The 21221-nt window shown below is 42.3% G+C and overlaps 1 protein-coding gene across 1 annotated transcript in view; it reads left to right on the top strand.

Moving 5' to 3' along the window:
- The window catches only part of prim2 (DNA primase subunit 2), a 204283-nt gene that overhangs the window by 37268 nt on the left and 145794 nt on the right, over positions 1–21221 (top strand). The window contains exons 5-6 of the mRNA XM_067984052.1: positions 11153–11245; positions 17277–17414. Coding sequence (XP_067840153.1) covers positions 11153–11245; positions 17277–17414 — 231 coding nt within the window. The remainder of the gene's footprint in view (positions 1–11152; positions 11246–17276; positions 17415–21221) is intronic.

Genomic DNA, 21221 nt, shown 5'->3' with positions numbered 1-21221 from the left:
TTCCAATATTATATTGCATCTGCCAAATCTCCGCCCACTCACCCAGCCTGTCTATATCCCCCTGCAGGTTTTTTATGTCCTCCTCACTCTCTACTTTCCCTCCCATCTTTGTATCATCTGCAAATTTTGATATGTTGCACTCGGTCCCCTCCTCCAAATCGTTAATATAGATTGTAAAGAGTTGGGGACCCAGCACCGACCCCTGTGGAACACTACTGGTTGCCAGTCCGAAAATGAACCATTTATCCCAACTCTCTGCTTCCTGTTCGATAACCAATCCTCCACCCATGCCAGAATGTTACCCCCAATCCCGTGATTTTTTATCTTAAGTAATAATCTTTTATGTGGCACCTTGTCGAATGCCTTCTGGAAGTCTAAATACACTACGTCCACTGGTTCCCCTTTATCCACCCTGTACGTTATATCCTCAAAGAACTCAAGCAAATTTGTCAGACATGACTTCCCCTTCATAAAGCCATGCTGACTTTGTCCTATTAAATTATGCTTATCTAAATGTTCCGTTACTGTCTCCTTAATAATAGACTCCAAAATTTTACCCACCACAGATGTTAAGCTAACTGGCCTATAATTTCCAGCCTTCTGCCTACTACCCTTTTTAAATAACGGTGTTACATTAGCAGTTTTCCAATCTGCCGGGACCTCTCCTGAGTCCAGGGAATTTTGGAAAACTATCACCAAAGCATCCACAATCCCTACTGCCACTTCCCTCAAGACCCTAGGATGGAAGCCATCAGGTCCAGGGGATTTATCCGCTTTGAGTCCCATTATTTTACTGAGTACCATCTCCTGAGTGATTTTAATCGTATTTAGCTCCTCCCCCCGTAGAGTCCCCTGTTTGTCCAGTGTTGGGATATTCTTAGTGTCCTCTACTGTAAAGACTGAAGCAAAATATGTGTTCAGCATTTTTGCCATCTCCATGTTTCCCACCATTAATTTCCCGGTCTCATCCTCTAAGGGACCTACGTTTGCCTTAGCCACCCTTTTTCTTTTTATATAACTATAGAAACTCTTGCTATCTGTTTTTATATTTTTTGCTAATTTCTTTTCATAATCTAACTTCCCTTTCTTAATCAATCCTTTAGTTACTTTTTGTTGTCTTTTGAAGAATTCCCAATCTTCTATCCTCCCACTAAGTTTGGCTACCTTATATGTCCTTGTTTTTAGTCAAATACTATCCTTGATTTCTTTACTTAGCCACGGATGGCTGTCATTTCTTTTACACCCTTTTTTCCTCAGTGGAATATATTTATTTTGAAAGTTGTAAAATAACTCCCTAAATGAACACCACTGCTCATGTACCGTCTTACCCTTTAATCTATTTTCCCAGTCCACTTTAATCAATTCCGCTCTCATACCATCATAGTCTCCTTTATTCAAGCTCAGTACGCTTGTTTGAGAATCAACCTTCTCACCCTCTAATTGGATATGGAATTCAACCATGTTGTGGTCGCTCGTTCCAAGGGGATCCTTAACTAGGACATTATTAATTAATCCTGACTCATTACACAGGACCAGGTCCAAGGTTGCCTGCCCCCTTGTAGGATCAGTTACATACTGCTCAAGAAATCCATCCCTGATGCACTCAATGAACTCGTCCTCAAGGCTGCTCTGCCCAATTTGATTTGTCCAGTTAATATGATAGTTAAAATCCCCCATAATTATAGCTGTTCCCTTATTACATGCCCCGACTATTTCCTGATTAATACTTCTTCCAGCAGAGTTGCAACTATTAGGAGGCCTATATACTACGCCCACTAATGTTTTTTTCCCCTTATTATTCCTTATCTCCACCCAAACTGTTTCATTATCTTGATGCTTTGTCCCAATATCATTTCTCTGTATTACAGTGATTCCTTCCTTTATTAACATAGCCACCCCACCTCCCCTTCCATCCTGCCTGTCCTTCCTGATTGTTAAATACCCTGGCATATTTAATTCCCAGTCGTTGTCACCCTGCAGCCATGTTTCTGTAATGGCCACAAGATCATACCCATACGTAGTTATTTGTGCCGTTAACTCGTCCATTTTGTTACGAATGCTACGTGCATTCAGATAAAGAACTTTCAAATCTGTTTTGTGATGCTCAGTTCCTGCTTTTTCCTTTTTTAACACTTTACCTAATACTCCATACCTTCTGTCCCTTCCTGTTACGCTTTCCTCTCTCTCCCTGCTCAGGTTCCCAACCCCCTGCCACTTTAGTTTAAACCCTCCCCAACAGCACTAGCAAACACTCCTCCTAGGACAGCGGTCCCGGCCCTGCCCAGGTGCAGACCGTCCGGTTTGTACTGGTCCCACCTCCCCCAGAACCGTTTCCAGTGTCCCAGGAATTTGAATCCCTCCCCCTTGCACCATTCCTCTAGCCACGTATTCATTTGAAATATCCTCCTATTTCTACTCTGACTAGCACGTGGCACTGGCAGCAATCCTGAGATTACTACCTTTGAGGTCCTATTTTTTAATTCACCTCCTAACTCCCTATATTCTGCTTTTAGGACCTCATCCCCTTTTTTACCTATATCGTTGGTGCCTATGTGCACCACGACAGCTGGCTGTTCGCCCTCCCCCTCCAAAATGTTCTGTAGCCGCTCCGAGACGTCCTTGATCCTTGCACCAGGGAGGCAACACACCATCCTGGAGTCTCGGTTGCGGCCGCAGAAACGCCTGTCTATTCCCCTTACAATTGAGTCCCCTATCACTATAGCTCTTTCACTCTTTTTCCTCCCAGCCTGTGCAGCAGAGCTACCCGTGGTGCCAGGAAGTTGGCTGCTGCTGCCTTCCCCTGATAAGTCATCCCCCACAACAGCATCCAAAGTGGCATATCTGTTTGAGAGGGGGATGGCCACAGGGGACCCCTGCACTACCTGCCTGCACCTCTTACTCTTCCTGGTGGTCACCCATTCACTTCCTGCCTGTATACCCTTTACCTGCGGTGTGACCAACTCGCTAAACGTGCTATCCACGAGTTTCTCTGCATCGCGGATGCTCCACAGTGAGTCCACCCGCAGCTCCAGCTCCGAGATACGATCGGTCAGTAGCTGCAGGTGGACACGCTTCCCGCACACATGGTCGGCAGGGACACTGGTAGTGTCCATGACTTCCCACATCTTGCAGGAGGAGCATATCACGGGTGCGAGGTCTGCTGCCATGACTTGCCTGAGCTGAGTTACCCCTTTTAAATTACGTTGAAATTAGAAAATGTTAACTATACTAGGGACCTAGGTTCACTAAAAGAAAAACACTACCTGCTATAAAACCTGCAGATCTTCCCTTTCTTATTACTTTACTTACAGTAAAATGGTAGAAATACTCACCTGAACCTACTCACCAATCAGCTGCCTCCCCTGTGCCGCGTCACTTTCTGACTGGTGACGTCACCCCGAACTGCCGCTGGTCTCAGAGTCTCGCTCTAAGAGTAAGCTCTGGTCTCGCTCTCTCCGCGCTGTTTATATCCCCGCTCTGGTCTAGCTCTCTCCCGCCGCTCACCGACTGAACTCTCGCTCTCTCCGCGCTCTTTATATCCCCGCTCTGGTCTCGCTCTCCCGCCGCTCACCAGCCCTACAACCCTCCCAGATCTCTGCGCTCCTCCAATTCTGGACTCTTGCGTATTCCCGATTTTCATCGCTGCACCATTGGCGGCTGTGCCTTCAGCTGCCTAGGCCCGAAGCTCTAGAATTCCCTCCCTAAACCCCTCTAGCTCTCTCTCCTCCATTAACATGCCCCTTAATACCTATGTCTTTGACCAAGCTTTCGGCCACCTGTCCTAATATTTCTTTGTGGCTCGGTGTCAAATCTTGTGTGATAGCGCTCCTGTGAAGTGCCTTGGGACGTTTTACTACATTAAAGGCGCTATATAAATGCAAGTTGTTGATGTTGAAAGTGACCGTGACTAGTTTTTACTCCTTTGGGGGTATTTGGATAAATTTCAAGTTGAAAATGTTTATATTCTCTCTGTCTGCCGGACCAGATGCCTGTGGCCAAGCAGGTGGGCACACAGCCTGTTTCCAGGCTGCTATCAATAGCCAGTTGCCACTCTCGGGTGGGAGGTGATGCAGCCTCCACTCTATCTCCCCGGTTGACACAACTCAGATCAGAAACTGAGTGGAGTGGAACTTGTCGCCAGGCTGCCAAGAACTGTTTTGTGAAAACAATGTTTATTCATTTCGTCTGAGCAATTGTACTCCATGGCAAGAGGCAGCTTTCCGAAACGAGACTGGGGAATGCTGTTTAATTTAGAGATGTATTTGTTCCGCAACTTCAGAATCATAGAAAGGTTACAGCAAGGAAGGAGGCCATTCGGCCCATTGAGTCCGTGCTGGCTCTATGCAAGAGCAATCCAACCAGTCCCACTCCCCTGTCCTATCCTTATAGCCCTGCAAATTTTTTCCTTTCAAGTACTTATCCAGTTCCCTTTTGAAAGCCGCGATTGAATCTGCCTCCACCACCCCCTCAGACATCGGGAACATTCTCCCTGCATCTAGTCTGTCTAGTCCTGTTAGAATTTTATATGTTTCGATGAGATCACCTCTCATTCTTCTAAACTTTAGTGAATATAGGCCTAGTCGACCCAATCTCTCCTCATATATCAGTCCTGCCATCCCAGGAATCAGTCTGGTAAATCTTCGTTGCACTCCCTCCTTGGCAAGGACCACGTTCCTCAGATAAGGAGACCAAAACTGCACACAATACTCCAGATGTGGTCTCACCAAGGCCCTGTATAACTGCAGTAAGACATCCCTGCTCCTGTATTCAAATCCTCTTGCAATGAAGGCCAACATACCATTCGCCTTCCGAACTGCTTGCTGCGCCTGAATGCTTGCTTTCAGCGACTGGTGTAGAAGGGCACCCAGGTCTCATTGCACCTCCCCTTTTCCCAATCTATCACCATTCAGATAATCTGCCTTTCTGTTTTTGCAACCAAAGTGGATAACCTCACATTTATCCATGTTATACTGCATCTGCCATGTTCTTGCCCACTCACCCAACTTGCCTGAATCACATTGGCGCCTCTTTGCATCCTCCTCACAGCTCATATTCCACCCCAGCTTGTCATCTGCAAACTTGGAAATGTTACATTCCGTTCCCTCATCCAATTCATTGATATATCTTGTGAATAGCTGGGGCCCAAGCACTGATCCCTGCGGTACCCCATTAGTCACTGCCTGACACCCAGAAAAAGACCCGTTTATTCCTACTCTCTGTTTCCTGTCTGTCAACCAATTCTCAATCCATGCCAGTATATTCCCCCCAATCCCATGTGCTTTAATTTTGCACACTAACCTCTTGTGTGGGACTTTATCAAAAGCCTTCTGAAAATCCAAATACACCACATCCACTGGTTCTCCCCTATCTATTCTACTAGTTACCACCTCAAAAAAACTACAGTAGATTTGTTAAGCATGATTTCCCTTTCATAAACCCATGCTGACTTTGTCCAATCCCGTTAATGCCTTCCAAGTGTTCTGTTATCACATCTTTAATAATAGACTCGAGCATTTTCCCCCACTACTGATGTTAGGCTAACTGGTCTGTAATTCCCTGTTTTTTCTCTCCCTCCTTTTTTAAATAGTGGGGTTACATTTGCCACCCTCCAATATGTAGAAACTGTTCCAGAGTCCATTAGAATTTTGGAAGATGATCACCAATGCATCCATTATTTCCAGGGCCACTTCCTTTAGTACTCTGGGATGTATATTATCAGGCCCTGGGGATTTGTCAGCCTTTAGCCCCATTAATTTCCCTAGCACTTTTTTTTACTAATACTGGTTTCCTTCAGTTCCTCCCTCTCACTAGGCCCTTGGTTCCCTAACATTTCTGGGAAGTTATTTGTGTTCTTTAGGAAGTAGATTCATTTATTGGAGTGTTGAGGGTTTTGCTATTCAGTTCAGTAATTCTGTAAATTTATAATTGAATTTTACATTACATAGAATGTATGGCACAAGAACAGGCCATTCAGCCCAATGGGTCGATGCCAGTGTTTATGCTACACACCAGCCTCCTCCCACTTTGCTTCATCTCACCCTATCAAGATATCCTTGTATTCCTTTCTCCCTCATGTATATTACAAAAAGAATTTCGATTCGGAAAAACAAAGTTGCATTTTCATATCTTTCAGTTTTGTGTCACAGATGGGGAGAGGGTTTGGGTTGTAATGAAAACAGAATTCCTTGGTTTGTCCCTGACTGCTGTTTTGGGGTCACAATGGGAAAGCAGAAATGGATTTATTTGAATATTAATTGGTTTTGCACCCGAGTGGATCAGATGAAGTTTGAACTTTGTTGAAGTTTAAAACTAAATGTAGACGTAAGATTTACAGTGAGGGGAGTTAGACATTGGCATTCACTTCTAGACATGGGATGGCCTCCAGTGCAACTGCTAGGAGTTGTTGTACAACAGATACCAATAATGTCCCAAATATTGCCCCCCATGGAAGGGGTTTTGAGATCATGAACTTGGTCAAACGAGGGGATTGAACCAGCATCCTTAAGGCAGCAGACTACTCTGTCACTTTGTTGCCCAAGATCCTCCAAATCTTGGTGCTGTTGGTTACGGTGGATGTCATTAATCAGATTTGCCCACAAGTGAGCAGGTTTTAGAAGAAGTCTTGCGCAGAAGCTGTTCAAGAAATCGGAGTGAGTATTGACACCACTGTGTCAGCCAATGAGTTAGAGGCGGGGTGGGACTTACAGCATGACTCACAGCAAACGGTCTATTTTACAGCAAACAGACGCTATTTACTCAGCACTCAGCAAACATCAAACAGAGTCTGTTTAAACAGTCTTTACGAACTACAGCAAACAGAAGTCGTGACCAAAACTACAGCAACGTCTCCCGATAAAAGCAGGGTGATTTCGCCAGCAAAATGCAGTGAGTGGAGGATAGTTACATAATTCAAATTCTGTGCGTAAAATCAATCCCAGTCACTTACAGCAATGCGTTTCCCGGCATGATTGAAAGGGGAAATACCCAATCATCTTCATTCTGGCCAGGAATAGTGGTGTCACTATATGCAGCCTTAAGAAATAACAACGACTTTCATTTATATAGCGCCTTTAATGTAGTAAAATGTCCCAAGGCATTTCCCAGGAGTGTAATCAGACAAAAATTGACAGAGGTGTTTAATTGTTGCAGATTGAACTTCCTTTGTGCTCTAATATATCTTTGCTGCGTATGTGTTTGAAGATAACAGTAATTGGCAATTCACGAATTTGGACAGAAGGAAGAGATCACAATCTGTTAGTTAGTACAATCTTGTCTACCAAAGTATTTAATATTCCCTGTTTAATTAAAATAAGTCTCTTTCTAAGTCTGATATTGACGGCAGTTCAGAATGAGTTTTAAACTGGCTATATCGTTTGTAAAATGTCTTAAAAGTCTAGCGGGAGTGCATTTTATTTTACTTTGAGCATTTCCCTCTTTCACAGTTAAAAGGTGATTTTTTTTTTTCCCCTGGAATTTCCTTTTCTTTTTTCTTCAACAGAAAGTTAATTCTGTTGCTGGCATGGCGACCCTTGTAGGGTTTCACTCCCTATACATCAGTTGTGACATCAGTTTATAGGAAGCATCTTGAAGCAGTTCCATTGCAAACAGTGCAGCGAGTTACACTCTGGACTGCACTGCCTGAAAGGGTGGTGGAAGCAGATTCAATAGTAACTTTCAAAAGGGAATTGGATAAATATTTGAAAAGGAAAAAGTTGTAGGGGTATCGGGAAAGAGTGGAAGTAATTGGATAGCTCTTTCAAAGAACCGGCACAGGCACGCTGGGCCGAATGGCCTCCTTCTGTGGATATTTGAGTTTAACTGCATGCCTGCCCCTCGTCTGAATTTGCACATAAATAACAGCGAGCGTCATTAGCCTCACCATTATTTCGACAGCAAATTCTGGCCCAGTATTTTCAAATATAAAAAGTAGGTCATACTAATTCCCAGAAACCAAGATCAAACATGTTGACTCCATCTCTGCTCTCCAGTAACCTGCCAAGAACCTCTGGATGTATCAATACACTTCTTCATGCAATCAAAATTTATAATGGCATGTAAAATATACATGTGAATGTACAGTTCAATGTATAATGGATTCATAAAATATATATGTTAATGGACTTTTACCCAACAAAAATCTATTAATCTCAGTTTTGAAATTTTCAATTGACCCCCAGCCTCAACAGCTTTTTGGGAGAGGGAGTTCCAGATTTCCATTCCCCTTTGTGTGAAGAAGTGCTTTCTGGCATTACCCCTGAATAGCCTTGTTCTAATTTTAAGATTGTGCCCCCTTGTTCTGTACTCCCCCACCAGAGGAAATAGTTTCTCTCTATCTGCCCTATCAACTCCTTTAATCATCGTAAGCACCTCAATTACATCAGCCCTTAGTGTATCTTCTATACTCAAGGGAATACAAACCTGTCTATGCAATTTGTCCTCTTAATTTAACCCTTTTAGCCCCGGTACCAGTCTGGTGAATCTGCACTGCACCCCCTTCGAGGCCAATAAATCCAAAACTGAACGCAGTACTTCAGATGTGGTCTAACCAGAGCTTTATATAACTGTAGCATAACTTCCACCCCTTTGTATTCCAGCCCCCTGGAGATAAAGGCCAACATTCCATTAGCGCCTCTAAATTAGTTTTTGTTCCTGCCCACTAGCTTTTAGTGATGTTTGTGTTTTGTAATTGCAGGAGAAATTGAAGACTGGGCAGGTAGGGGGGGAAATAGAGTTGCACAATTTCAAGATCCAAGGAAACAGTGAGATAAAGCAGGACAGGGCATGAGTCTTGGCTTCAACCTCGTGAGAAGAAAGGCTGTAGCAAATTGTTTTTTGCAGCTTGGTGTTTACTAGGAGTACATAGATCCCAATTTCTATATTCTGAAACTACACTCGTTACTGCTCCAGCTTAATCAGTGTCGGAAGAAAATTGAAATCCATTGGTGCTGCTCAGCAAAGCTTTTCCGCCCAATTCTCGGTGGAGTGACTGAGTGATTTCGACTAATGATTTTGCATAGTGACTTGCTGATTGATCAGCAATACTGAACTGGTGCTGTGGGGAAGAGTGCGTCACGGGTGTAAATCCAACTCTAAGAAAACTGCAGTACTGCACTGGAGCTGCCGATCCATGCACTATTTTACAATTAATTATTAAGATGCAAGTGAAGGATCGTGTTGTGTGCATTTATAGCTAAAAGGAGCTATACCTGACATCCATTCATCAAAACTGCACTCAAAGGTTTTTCTGAAGCATTATTGAAAATCAGGCAACACTAGTTGCACTTCTTAAAATGTATTTAACCCTATAACTAGAACCTGTGTAAAAAGACAGCTACCAACATAATTATCAGCTTGGAATTTGACTTTAGTTACACCTCCTTTTAGTTAGTTGGCCATAACTAGGGACTGCATGATTTTTTTTTTAATAATCATATTTAAATTTATCGTTTATCTTTTCACCTGTGTTTAGTATCATGGTAAAGAAATACATATATTAAACAAACAGGGCTGTAAATTAGGGGAGTGGAAATCTGGAGCTCTCCCTCCCAAAAAGCTGGTGAGGCTGGGGGTCAGTTGAAAATGTCAAAACTGAGATTGATAGATTAATGTTAGGCAAGGGTAGTAAGGGTTACGGAAGTAAGACGGAGTTAAGAGAAAGATCAGCCACGATCTAATTGAATGGGGGAACAGGCTTGAGGGGCTGAATGGCCTACTCATGTTCCTTCCTAAATGGTTGACATGAATGCCACTGAAAACATTGAACTATATTACATATTTATTACCTGAATATTGGATTGCTAGTAATTGATGAACAATAAGGGGATGGGGAATTACCTGGTAACAAACCTTTTGGTACAGTGTTTCTAGTCTGTTTCTTGAGAAACAAAAGTAAAATCCATATGGGGGAGGGCAAGGGACTTGTTTTTTGCTTTGTAGCTGTATATCTGGAATTCTGTTCGTGGGTAGCATGTTGCCTCCAAATTTCCTCCTTTAGTAACTGAGCTAAGTTGAAAAACTGACGCACAGAAGCTTCATTTTGCAGTGTATGTCTTTCTATATCTGGTTTTTGTATTTGTTTTGAGGTTTGGCTAATTTGCAGACCAGCTGTTAGAACTGATTTCCTATCTTGGTGGTTTCTGCTCCAACGGACCTAGTTGTGTTTTTTTTAAAGCGACTCTGCGCACCCTCACACTGGAATGTCTTTGCGGAAAAAGAAATAGAGGCTGTTAGGCCCATTGTGCCTGTGCTGGCTCTTTGAAAGAGCTATCCAATTAGTCCCACTTCTCCCTGCTCTTTCCCCCATAGCCCTGCAGACTTTTCCTTTTCAAATATATATCCAATTCCCTATTGAATGTTATTATTGAACAGGCTGGGGCTCTTTTCTCTGGAAAAGAGAAGGCTGAGGGTTGACCTGATAGAGGTCTTTAAAATTATGAAGGGGTTTGATAGGGTAGACTTAGAGATGATGTTTCCACTTGTGAGGGAGTCCAAAACTAGAGGCCATAAATATAAGACGGTCACTAATAAGTCCAGTAAGGAGTTCAGGAGAAACTTCTTTACCCAGAGAGTTGTTAGAATGTGGAACTTACTACCACAAGGAGTAGTTGAGGAGAATAGTACAGATGCATTTAAGGGGAAGCAAGATGAGTACATGAGGGAGAAAGAAATAGAATGATATGCAGATAGGGTTAGAGGAAGAAAGGTGAGAGGAGGCTCGTGTGGAGCATAAACACCAGCACAGACTAATTGGGCCGAATGGCCTGCACATTCTATGTAATTCTATGCTTCCACCACCTTTTCAGGTAGTGCATTCCAGATCATAACGACTTGCTGAGTAAAAGAATGTCTCCTTATTCCCCCCCTATTGCACAATTTACCAACTCTTATTTCATAAGTAAAGCCCTCCCTGCTTTGTGAAACAAACAAAATGCTGAGTTGGCATGTGATTTTAGTGAACTGAATTTTGCATTCTCATCTGAGTGCTTCTACTTACCATCCACTTCACTGCGTGTTTGGGGCAGTAACTTCTGGTGCTCCCATGTAATTGTGCTTTCCTTGCCCCAGGCAATTGGGACTGTGCTAAATGTTGAGTTACTTGCGATTGCTAAAACAAAATCTCAACCTAAGCAATGATTTTTGGTTTTTATTTTAGATTGAAGCCGAGGAAAAAGAGCGTCAGAAAATTAAACTGCTTAATTCAGGTGGACAGAGCACAATTAAAATTGAGGATGTGACATTTTACAAGGTGAGGAGAAAATCTATTCCAAGACCTGCTTAAAACTTGCATTGTTTTTTTGTTACCGTGTCCTTTTTATCCACAGATTTTTGTATTGGTTTAACAGAAGAAAATTTGTCCAATTTTTTTTTTGAACCTTCAGGTACAAGAATTTAAAAAATATTTGAAAGAAGGTTATATCTGAATGCTTCCCTTATTTTGGTGGAATTAAGACTATTTTTAATATCCTTGTGATTAACGGTTGTTCAGCTGGGTGCAGTGTGATTTCTTTTTATTGAGATCTTAAATCACTGCTGAAATGATAGAATAGCACTTTAAATCTGTGGGAAGGTATCTCTATCCACAAAGTGTGAACATTTCAAATCCTACATTCCTACAAAGCCATTTTGACATTCTGAAGCTGCCCTTGAGGATTCATCCTATCGTTGGGATCAGTTTGGAGGTGTCAGAATATTTGAGCCATGGACTGCAATCCAGCACCTCTATCCTGTTATTGTCAGTCTCTGGTCACGGGTTAGAAAGTTGGGCTATCCAGGAGAGGATGACTCGCTTACTTGTACTGCATCAATACCAAACAACTCCAGAGAAAAAAATTATTGGGTCGGCCTAACCAGCAAAACTCGAAGACAGGAAGAGTTTATTGTTGAATTTCAATAATTATGGAGTGACTCTTGTCTTCAACGGTCATCTAAATGATGCTGCACCAGTCATTTTTTCTTTCTTTTTTTCACCTCTCATTTTTCCCCTTTGGTTTTGAATGCCCAGCATTTCATGGGTAGGAGCAACTGCTGTACAAATCTTGCACTGCCCGTGGGCTGGGCAAGGCCTCCTGAGCAGTTGAAGTTCGTCGGGAGCTGTTTAACTAAATTTCGAGACTGCGTTGCAAATTCAATCTTAATACAACTTACTGAGAAGCAGAAAATGCTTTGATCGGCATTGCTACATTTGAATATATTCTTGATTATAAGTATAACTTTACCTGTAAGCATTATCGATCATGGACATTGTGTGCCCTAAATAAGGATCAGAATATAGGTCACAATTAATTCTATCTCCGCTAGTAGCTCACTGCTTAGTGTGCTGCTGAGCCTTATGGACCAGGAAGGTTACAGGTTTGATTCCTGGTTTGCATCGACCTGTGATGAACCCAAATTAAGCAAAATGGAATGTTTCTACTTGTAGGAATTCAATGGTGGGTGGCTGGGACAGGGGTTGAGGTGGGGAAGGGGAGAGAGACACCAAACAGATCCTTTATCTTTGCTAATCAGGAAGTGACCATAATTTTTAATGCAGCAAAAATAGTTGGGGTGCTATAAACTTTCACCAAGCAGTGTTGCCAAACATTTGACTTTCTTTTAGCACTCCTCCACCTCGAGTGTGGCTGCTGTTTATAGGCTGGTCACTTTCACCTGAAAGACACTCCTTGGCCGTGTGGACTTTGTGTTAATCTCTGCACAAATAATGTGACGCATCAGGGTCCTGATTCTTCATAACTTAGTAATGCAATTCACTAGGAAGTATCACTCAATCATAGCCTAAGCATATTTTTTCCAATTATCAATGCAGAGCATTGGACATGGAGACAATTAAGGGTAAAGCAAGAAACAGTGAATTGCAATCAGACCAGTAATGAGACCAGTGAGAGACTACCAATTTTAATATACTACAGACACACTATGAGATCATGTTTTGTCCTCTTCCTCCACTGAGAACGGATACAAAGTACTCATTTAACAAATCTGCCATTTCCTTATCTGTTATCGTATCACCTGCATCTGTCTTTAATGGGTCCACATTTTCCCTTATCACACTCTTTCACAATATATTTATAAAAACTTTTACTGTTAGCCCTGATATCTTTTGCAAGTTTTTGTTCCTATTTCTTTCCTGCATCTCTTATTACTTTCTTTGTATCCATTTGCAAAAGCTATAAAAAACAGTCTACAGGATTTCCACTTTTCCTTGCATTTGTGTAAGTTTAGTAATGTCTCTTACCTTGTTTGTTGACCATGGTTGCTTAACTTCACAATTGGAGCTTTTGCCTTTTGAGGATTTTTTTTTAGTATTTGGTTTTGTATTCATAGAATCATCGAATCATACAGCACAGGAGGAGGCCATTCGGGCCATCGTGTCTGTGCCGGCTATTTGAAAGAGCTATCCAATTATTCCCACTTCCCTGCCCTTATAGCCGTGCAAGTTTCTCCTTTTTAAGTAGTTACTATTGAATCTGCTCCCACCACCTTTTCAGGCAGTGCATTCCAGATCATCGTAACTCATTACGTAAAATAAAAATTCTCCTCATTTACCCCCTGGACTTTTTGCCGATTATCTTAAATCTGTATCTTCTGGTTACCGACCTTCCTGCCAGTGGAAACAGTTTCTCCCTATCTACTCTATCAAAACCCATGATAATTTTGAATACCTATTATTTCTCCCTTTAACTTTCTCTGCTCTAAGGAGAGCAATCCCAGCTTCTCCAGTCTCTTCACATAACTCAAGTCCTTTATCCCTGGCATCATTCTGGTAAATCTTCTCTGCACCCTTTTCAAGGCCTTGATATCCTTGTACCAAATATTTCTTTGAATACTTCCCACTGTTTGTCTGTAGGTTTACCCATTAACAGTTCATCCCAGTCTACTGTGGTCAACATGTCTTTGATGTTTGCCTTACTTCAATTTAAAATCTTAGTTTGTGACTCTTGTTTCCCCCTCTCAAACCTAATATCACATTGAATCACGTTATGGTTACTATTCGCAAGATGTTCTTAGTTCGATTGTTAAATAATTCTGGCTCATTACTCATCACTAAATCCTGTATGGCCTTATTACTTGACGGTTCTAAAACATAACGTTCCTTATTGTTTGAACAGGAAGGATATATTGGCCTTGCAAGGGATATAGAGCAGATTCATCAGAATGATAACGGGGCTAAAAGGGTTAAATTATGAGGACAGGTTGAGTAAACTTGGGTTGTATCCCCTTGAGTTTAGAAGATTGAGGGATGATCTAATTGAGATGTTTAAGATGATTAAAGGGTTTGATAGGGTAGGTAGAGAGAAACTATCTCTTCTAGTGGGGGAGTCCAGAACAAGGGAGCATAACCTTAAAATTAGAGCTAGGCCATTGAGGGAAATCAGGAAGTACTTTTTCACACAAAGGGCAGTGGAAATGTGAAATTCTTTGCTCCCAAAGGCTGTGGAGGCTGGGACAATTGAAATTTTCTAGATTGAGATAGATAGATTTTTATTAGTTATTAGGGGATATGGAACCTAAGCGGGTAAATGGAGTTGAAGTACAGTGCAGCCATGATCTAATTGAATGGCGGAATAGGCTTGAGGGGCTGAATGGTCTACTCCTGTTCCTTTGTTCCACGCTGCACAGGCTATTAGAGAAAACGAATTGGCTCTCGGACCATATTGGTAAAGCAGCAACAAATTGGAACAAAACTCTTATCTTCCCTTTGCCACAACAATAAGTCTCTAATTGACTGCAGGATGAACCTATTCCAAGCACTTTCCTGCAAGGAGTGCACTGTGTGATATAAAGCATGTTTAAACATATCTCCAATTGAGTAGCAGACAACTTTCCTTTATGCCTGTTAAGAAATGGCTATCAAAATGCTATGTGCATTATGTGGTATAATGCTAGAGTTATTGTACCCTCTGGCTTACTTTGACCAATACCATGAGACATCCACCCATTGTAGGACCTCAGCCACTGGGGAGGGATGAATCCAAAATTTGATAATAAAAATTAACAAGATGATGATTTTCAATTTACTTAAATTGAAGTAATTTGAAATCCATCAGTTCACCGTCCTTGTTTCTTGGAAGGAGACAATTAATTACCTGGAGTGCTCGTGGGAAATCGTGTTTGACAAACCTATTAGAGTTTTTTGAGGATGTAACTAGCAGGGTGGATGAAGGGGAACCAATGGATGTCATAAATTTGGATTTTCAAAAGGCGTTCAATAAGGTGCCACATAAAAGGTTGTTACACAAGATAAGGACTCATGGGGTTGGGGGTAACATATTAGCATGGATAGAGGATTGGTTAATGGACAGAAAACAGAGAATAGGAATAAACAAGTCTTTTTCAGGTTGGCAGGCTGTAACTGGTGGGGTGCCGCAAGGATTGGTGCTTGGGCCTCAGCTAGTTACAATCTATATTAATGACATGGATGAAGGGACCAAGTGTAATGTATCTAAGTTTGCTGATGATCCAAAGCTAGGTGGGAAAGTAAGCTGTGAGAAGGATACAAAGAGTCTGCAAAGGGATACAGACAGATTAAGTGAGTGGGTAGGAAGGTGGCAGATGGCGTATAATGTGGGAAAATGTGAGGTTATTCACTTTGGTAGGAAGAATAGACAAACAGAATATTTTTTAAATGGTGAGAAACTATTAAGTGTTGGTATTCAGAAAGACTTCTGTGTCCTCGTACAAGAAACACAAAAAGTTAGCACGCAGGTACAGCAAGCAAATGGAATGTTGGCCTTTATTGCAAGGGGGTTGGAGTACAAGAGTTAGGAAGTCTTACAACAATTGTACAGGGCTTTGGTGAGATTTTAACTGGAGTACTTTGTACAGTTTTGGTCTCCTTACCTAAGGAAGGATACACTTGGCTTAGAGGTGGTGCAGCAAAGGTTCACTAGATTAATTCCTGGGATGAGAGGGTTGTCCTATGAGGAGAGGTTGAATAGAATGGGCCTATACTCTCTGGAGTTTAGAAGAATGAGAGATGATCTAATTGAAACATATAAGATTCTGAGAGGGCTTGACAAGGTAGATGCTGAGAGATTGTTTCCCTTGGCTGGAGAGTCTAGAACTAGAGGGCATAGTCGCAGGATAAAGGGTCGGCCATTTAAGACTGAGATGAGGAGGAATTTCTTCACTCAGAGGGTGGTGAATCTTTGGAATTCTCTACCCCAGAGGGCTGTGGATGCTGAGTCGTTGGATATATTCAAGGCTGAGATAGATAGATTTCTGGACTCTAGGGGGAATCAAGGGATGTGGGAATAGGGCAGGTAAGTGGAGTTGAGGTTGAAGATCAGCCGTGATCTGATTGAATGGCGGAGCAGGCTCGAGGGGCCATGTGGACTACTTCTGCTCCTATTTCTTATGTTCTTGCATCTGGAGCCCACAATCTTGGCAGCCAAGGCCAGTGCTCACTTAATTCAAGACGCGCTAATCCTTGCATTTTTACAGTTGTTTAAATCATTGCAGCCGATTTTAGCAGCTGCTTTTGAATCGACTTAGCAGATAGAGCTTGCTTTTATGTGTGATAAATTTTCTAGTGTTTAGTCAGGGTTGCTTAAGGTATACAGTTAGGATTTGAAATGCTGTTTCAAGGAGCCCAATAATCGTGATGTGGGAATTTAGGAAGTATGGTTTTCAATCGGATTCACTTGAAGCTTAATTTTATGGTTAATGAAAAGTATGTGTTGTGTGGAACATAGGAACAGGAGTAGGACATTCAGCCCTTCGAGCCTGTTCTGCCATTCAGTTAGATCATAGCTGACCTGTATCTTAACTTCATCTACCTGCCTTGGTTCCGTTACCCTTAATACCCTTGCCTAACAAAAATCTAATCTCAGTTTTGAAATTATCAATTGACCCCCAGCCTGAACAGCTTTTTGGGGGAAGAGAGTTCCAAATTTCCACTACCCTTTGTGTGTAGAAGTGCTTCCTGACATCATCCTTAAACGGCCTAGCTCTAATTTTAAGGTTATGCCCCCCCCCTTGTCCTGGACTCCCCCACCAGAGGAAATAGTTTCTCTCAGTCTACCCTATCAAATGGTTTAAACATCCTAAACACTTCAATTAGATCACCCTTAATCTTTATTCAAGGGAATACAAGCCTAGCTGTGCAACCTGTTCTTATAATTTAACCCTGTTAGCCCCAGTATCATTCTGGTGAATCTGCGCTGTATCCCCTCCAAGGCCAATATATCCTTCCTGAGGTGCGGTGCCTAGATCTGTATGCAGTACTCCAGATGGGTGCAGTTGACCTTTTGAAACTGTTTCTTCTTTGCCTCCATTAGGTCCCATTTACTGATGCCCTTGAACTGGTCCGAGTTCGGAAGGTCTACCTTAAAAACGGTTTTGCATACATATCTCACCAGGAGATTGTGATTACAGTGCTGTACGAATTCCGACAGAAGCTTTCCAAGTCTTTGGCAGTGAGTATTTTCTTTTGAGGATTTGCTTCTTACCTCTGTTGCCCTCCTTCAGGGTATAAAAGTCCAACTGAATTTCCTCTTTGATTCAGCTTATAAAGTAAACAGGCCATCATAGAAGTGAGGGAAATCATGGTGCACCACACTTGTAAAGGAAGAACGTGCATCTGTATAAAGCAGCTCATCACGTCTCTCAATTGCTCCTTCGAGTGGAATGAATTATATTGTGCGGTTACTGTCATATAATTAAATTGACTGGATTACCAGTCTCTCGCTGATGGCTGCGGAGTGTGGTTTTGAGCTGGCAGCCCTAGGGTTATACCTCAAATGAGAATTCCACTCCTGCCGCTATCTGCAGCCATAAGAGAACTCTGTGCTTACACACCTGGTGAATGTTTAATGTTCCGAGGTTACAGGCAGGAGCATCTGGTGTCTCAAAATATTTTTAAAAATTAACTTAGCTGAAGTTTATAAAAAGCTGGTGATGTCTAACAGACTCCCTACATACAGTTAAAATGCCCCTTTGCACTGCACTGCATTTATACCCAACCCCGAGTGATCTATGATGCAAAAGTGATAGTATAACTGACTCCACAAATGCAAAATACTGCGGATGCTGGAAATCTGAAATAAAAACAGAAAATGCTGGAAACACTGAACGGTCAGGCAGCACATGTGGAGAGAGAAACCAAGTTAATGTTTCAGGCCGATGACAACTGCCTGTTACCTTTATAGTCTCGGGATAGTTGTGCAAGCCATGCGAGCTCCTCATTTTGTGCCTCAGTCCATTTTTCTCTTAGCACCAGTCTTACAAGTGCTTCCCACCCAGAAAAGTTCTTGTGACTTCTTTACTTGGTGAACCCTAAATAGTTCATGGTTAAAATACTTCAGTTATTAGCTTAATTCTTTGCAAGTACTTTCACACAAGTTCTTGTTGATTTCTCTTTTAGTTTTATTTGATACTGATACTTTGCAGTACTTGTTGATGTTAAGTCCTTCAACAAGGCGTTGCTGCTTCACTGGAGATCCTTTCATCGGTCAGTATCAGCAGTTGGGTTTAAAAGCACTGAGCAGTTCTAGAGACCAATGCTTGGTTTCTGTATTACTGTCCTATGTTGCTTTACTGGTTACAGTGGTCAGCCTGTCCCAGACTGAGGAGGGGTTTCTGGGCATTATTGACGTGTGGAAACTGGGATGAGAGGGTTGTCCTATAAGGAGAGATTGAATACAATGGGTCTATATTCTCTGGAGTTTAGAAGAATGAATGGTGATCTAATTGAAACGTATAAAATTTTTTAGAGGGCTTGACAGGGTATTTGCTGAGAGGATGTTTCCCCTGATTAGAGAGTCTAGAACTAGGGGTCATAGTTTCAAGTTAAGGGGGCGACCATTTAGGACTGAGTTGAGGAAAAATTTCTTCACTTAGAGTGTTATGAATCTTTGCAATTCTCTACCCCAGAGGTTAGATGCTCAGTCATTGAGTATATTCAAGACTGAGAATTGATAGATTTTTGGACACTAAGGGAATCAAGGGATATGGGGATAGGGCGGGTAATGGAGTTGAGGTAGAAGATCAGCCATGATCTTATTGAATGGCGGAGCAGGCTGGAGGGGCCGTCTGGCCTACTCCTGCTCCTATTCCTTATGTTCTTATGTGCTAACTGCTAAACCATGTTCTAGTGAAACCTTGGAGTCCGGTTTTCACTTAAAGCACAACCGCTCTGTTAGGCAGAGAATTGAATAAGGATTGTGATTGATCCTTAGACAATGCTACCTGTAAGAAACCACTGCTGCTTCCATTGTCTTGAGCCATCACAGTGATGATAAGTAGTTATTCTGAATTGCAATCAGAAATTTAGGAGGTTCTTGTCTTAGCTGAAAAAGAGGGGATGTAGGGCTTGTTGGCCCTTATCCAAATGATTCAAAGAAAATCTCCTTTTACAAATCTATAGTGCGTAACTCAGATGGATTTGGTGTTACTCAATCTACAATCGAGGAACACGGCAGGACTGTCATGTACTTGGAATGCTTTAGTATGTTCAAGGTGCTATATAAATGCAAGTTGTTGTGTCCCGTTCTCCAGACTGTGCCCTTTCTTTTCCTGGCACCTTCCCTACTCCCTCATATGCAGATCTATCAAATGGTAGGGAAGTGTTTTTCTTCATCCTACTCAAGAGTTGTACCAAGTTCTTACGGCCCCAGAGGCAGCCCTTTTTAGTGCACTTGCCCTGGATTCACCCATGATATTCCCCTTGCATGTGCTAAATCTCCAATCCCGTGGAAGAGGCCGGTTGCATCAAATTGATTTTAAAATAATTAGGACATTAGGCCACAAGCAAAATAGAGAGGTGGTTTATTGAGCTGAGCAGTTTATCTACCAGCAGATGACTGAGATCAATGTAGAGATCAGGCCGGCACACACACCTATTGACAATCACTTGCAAATATAGCTAATGTTACAAAGGCTGCTTAGAGGTTGCAGCAGGCTACAATTGATAGCTGCGTATAGTGACACCGCTATTCCCGGCCAGAATGGAGATGATTGGGTAATTCCCCCGTCAATCATTGCTATAAATGACTGGGATTGATTTTACGCATGTAATTTGTATTATGTAACTATCCTCCACTCACTGCATTTTGCTGGATAAATCATTCTGTTTTTATCGGGAGAAGTTGCTGTAGTTTCAGACATTGGTTCTGTTTGCTGTAGTTGGTAGAGACTCGTTTTAAATAGACTCTGTAAATAGATTTTGTTTGCTTTGCTGTTTGCTCAGTAAATAAACTTTGTTTGCTGTAAAATACACTTGTTTGCTGTGAGTCCCGTCCGGCCTCCAACTCATTGGCTGATACATTGGTGCCAGTAGACACTGACAATTGGTGCACTCTGGTCAGAGGGCAGTCTGCAATCCAAGCTATCTTGCTGTGCAGGTATCCAGTTAAGAATCTCTGGTCTCCCAACTGACTTACTGAAAAAGTTGCTGTTATATTTTTAAATATATTGCTTCTTTGTAGGGAGCAAGTTGAATTGCTGAGGTGGACTGTACTAACATTTTGCATTGGTCGCAAGTCATCCCTTTCTCACCCTCCCTCCCCCGCGCCCCCCCTCCCCCCCAAGTGAAGGGACTGGTTCTTTCAGTGGGAGATGCTCTTGACACTTGGATTCGAGCACTCCAGGCCAAGATAATATTGTGGGCCTGGTGAGAAGGCTCTTTTCACGGATGTGACTAATGCCATGCCCAACGGATTAGTATCTTCCCCCATAACTAACAGTATAGAGGAAGAATTTGTCATTTTTCAGACAACTTGCACAGTTTTCAGGATTGTCCTTTATTCTTGTACCATTATCCTGGTACACAACAGTCAGAGAATGCTGTTACTGAACACTATTATGTCACAGCAAAAATGAAAGGTGTTTCCCTGACTGACATTGGAGCCACCAGAGCTTTACTGCACTTTGTGCTCAATACCTTGCAGGTGTGCTTCAAACACGGGACATAGCCTATTGCAAAGCTGCTGTAGCCGGAACTTTCACTGAGTTGAGATCACTGGCGCGTCCCCTTGCATCTCGCTTTCTTTCTGCCTCCCGAGTTCCTGTGAGGTCGGGGTCAGCACGAGGCGGCAGCATTTTTTTTTTGAAAGGAAACGGCTGTGGACTGGCTAGCTCTTTACCCAGCATTCATAGCGGCAGAGAAACCGCTCTATCCCTGGGATTGAATGCTGGCACGGCTCTGTCCCGGGGATAGAGAGGTTTCTCTGGGATTGAATGCTCACACAGCTCTGTCCCGGGGATAGAGAGGTTTCTCTGGGATT

The sequence above is a fragment of the Heptranchias perlo genome, chromosome 5 (assembly GCF_035084215.1).
Source record: "Heptranchias perlo isolate sHepPer1 chromosome 5, sHepPer1.hap1, whole genome shotgun sequence".
NCBI lineage: Eukaryota > Metazoa > Chordata > Chondrichthyes > Hexanchiformes > Hexanchidae > Heptranchias > Heptranchias perlo.
Note: the sequence above shows the minus strand (reverse complement) of the source record. Positions and strands in the feature narration are given on the sequence as shown.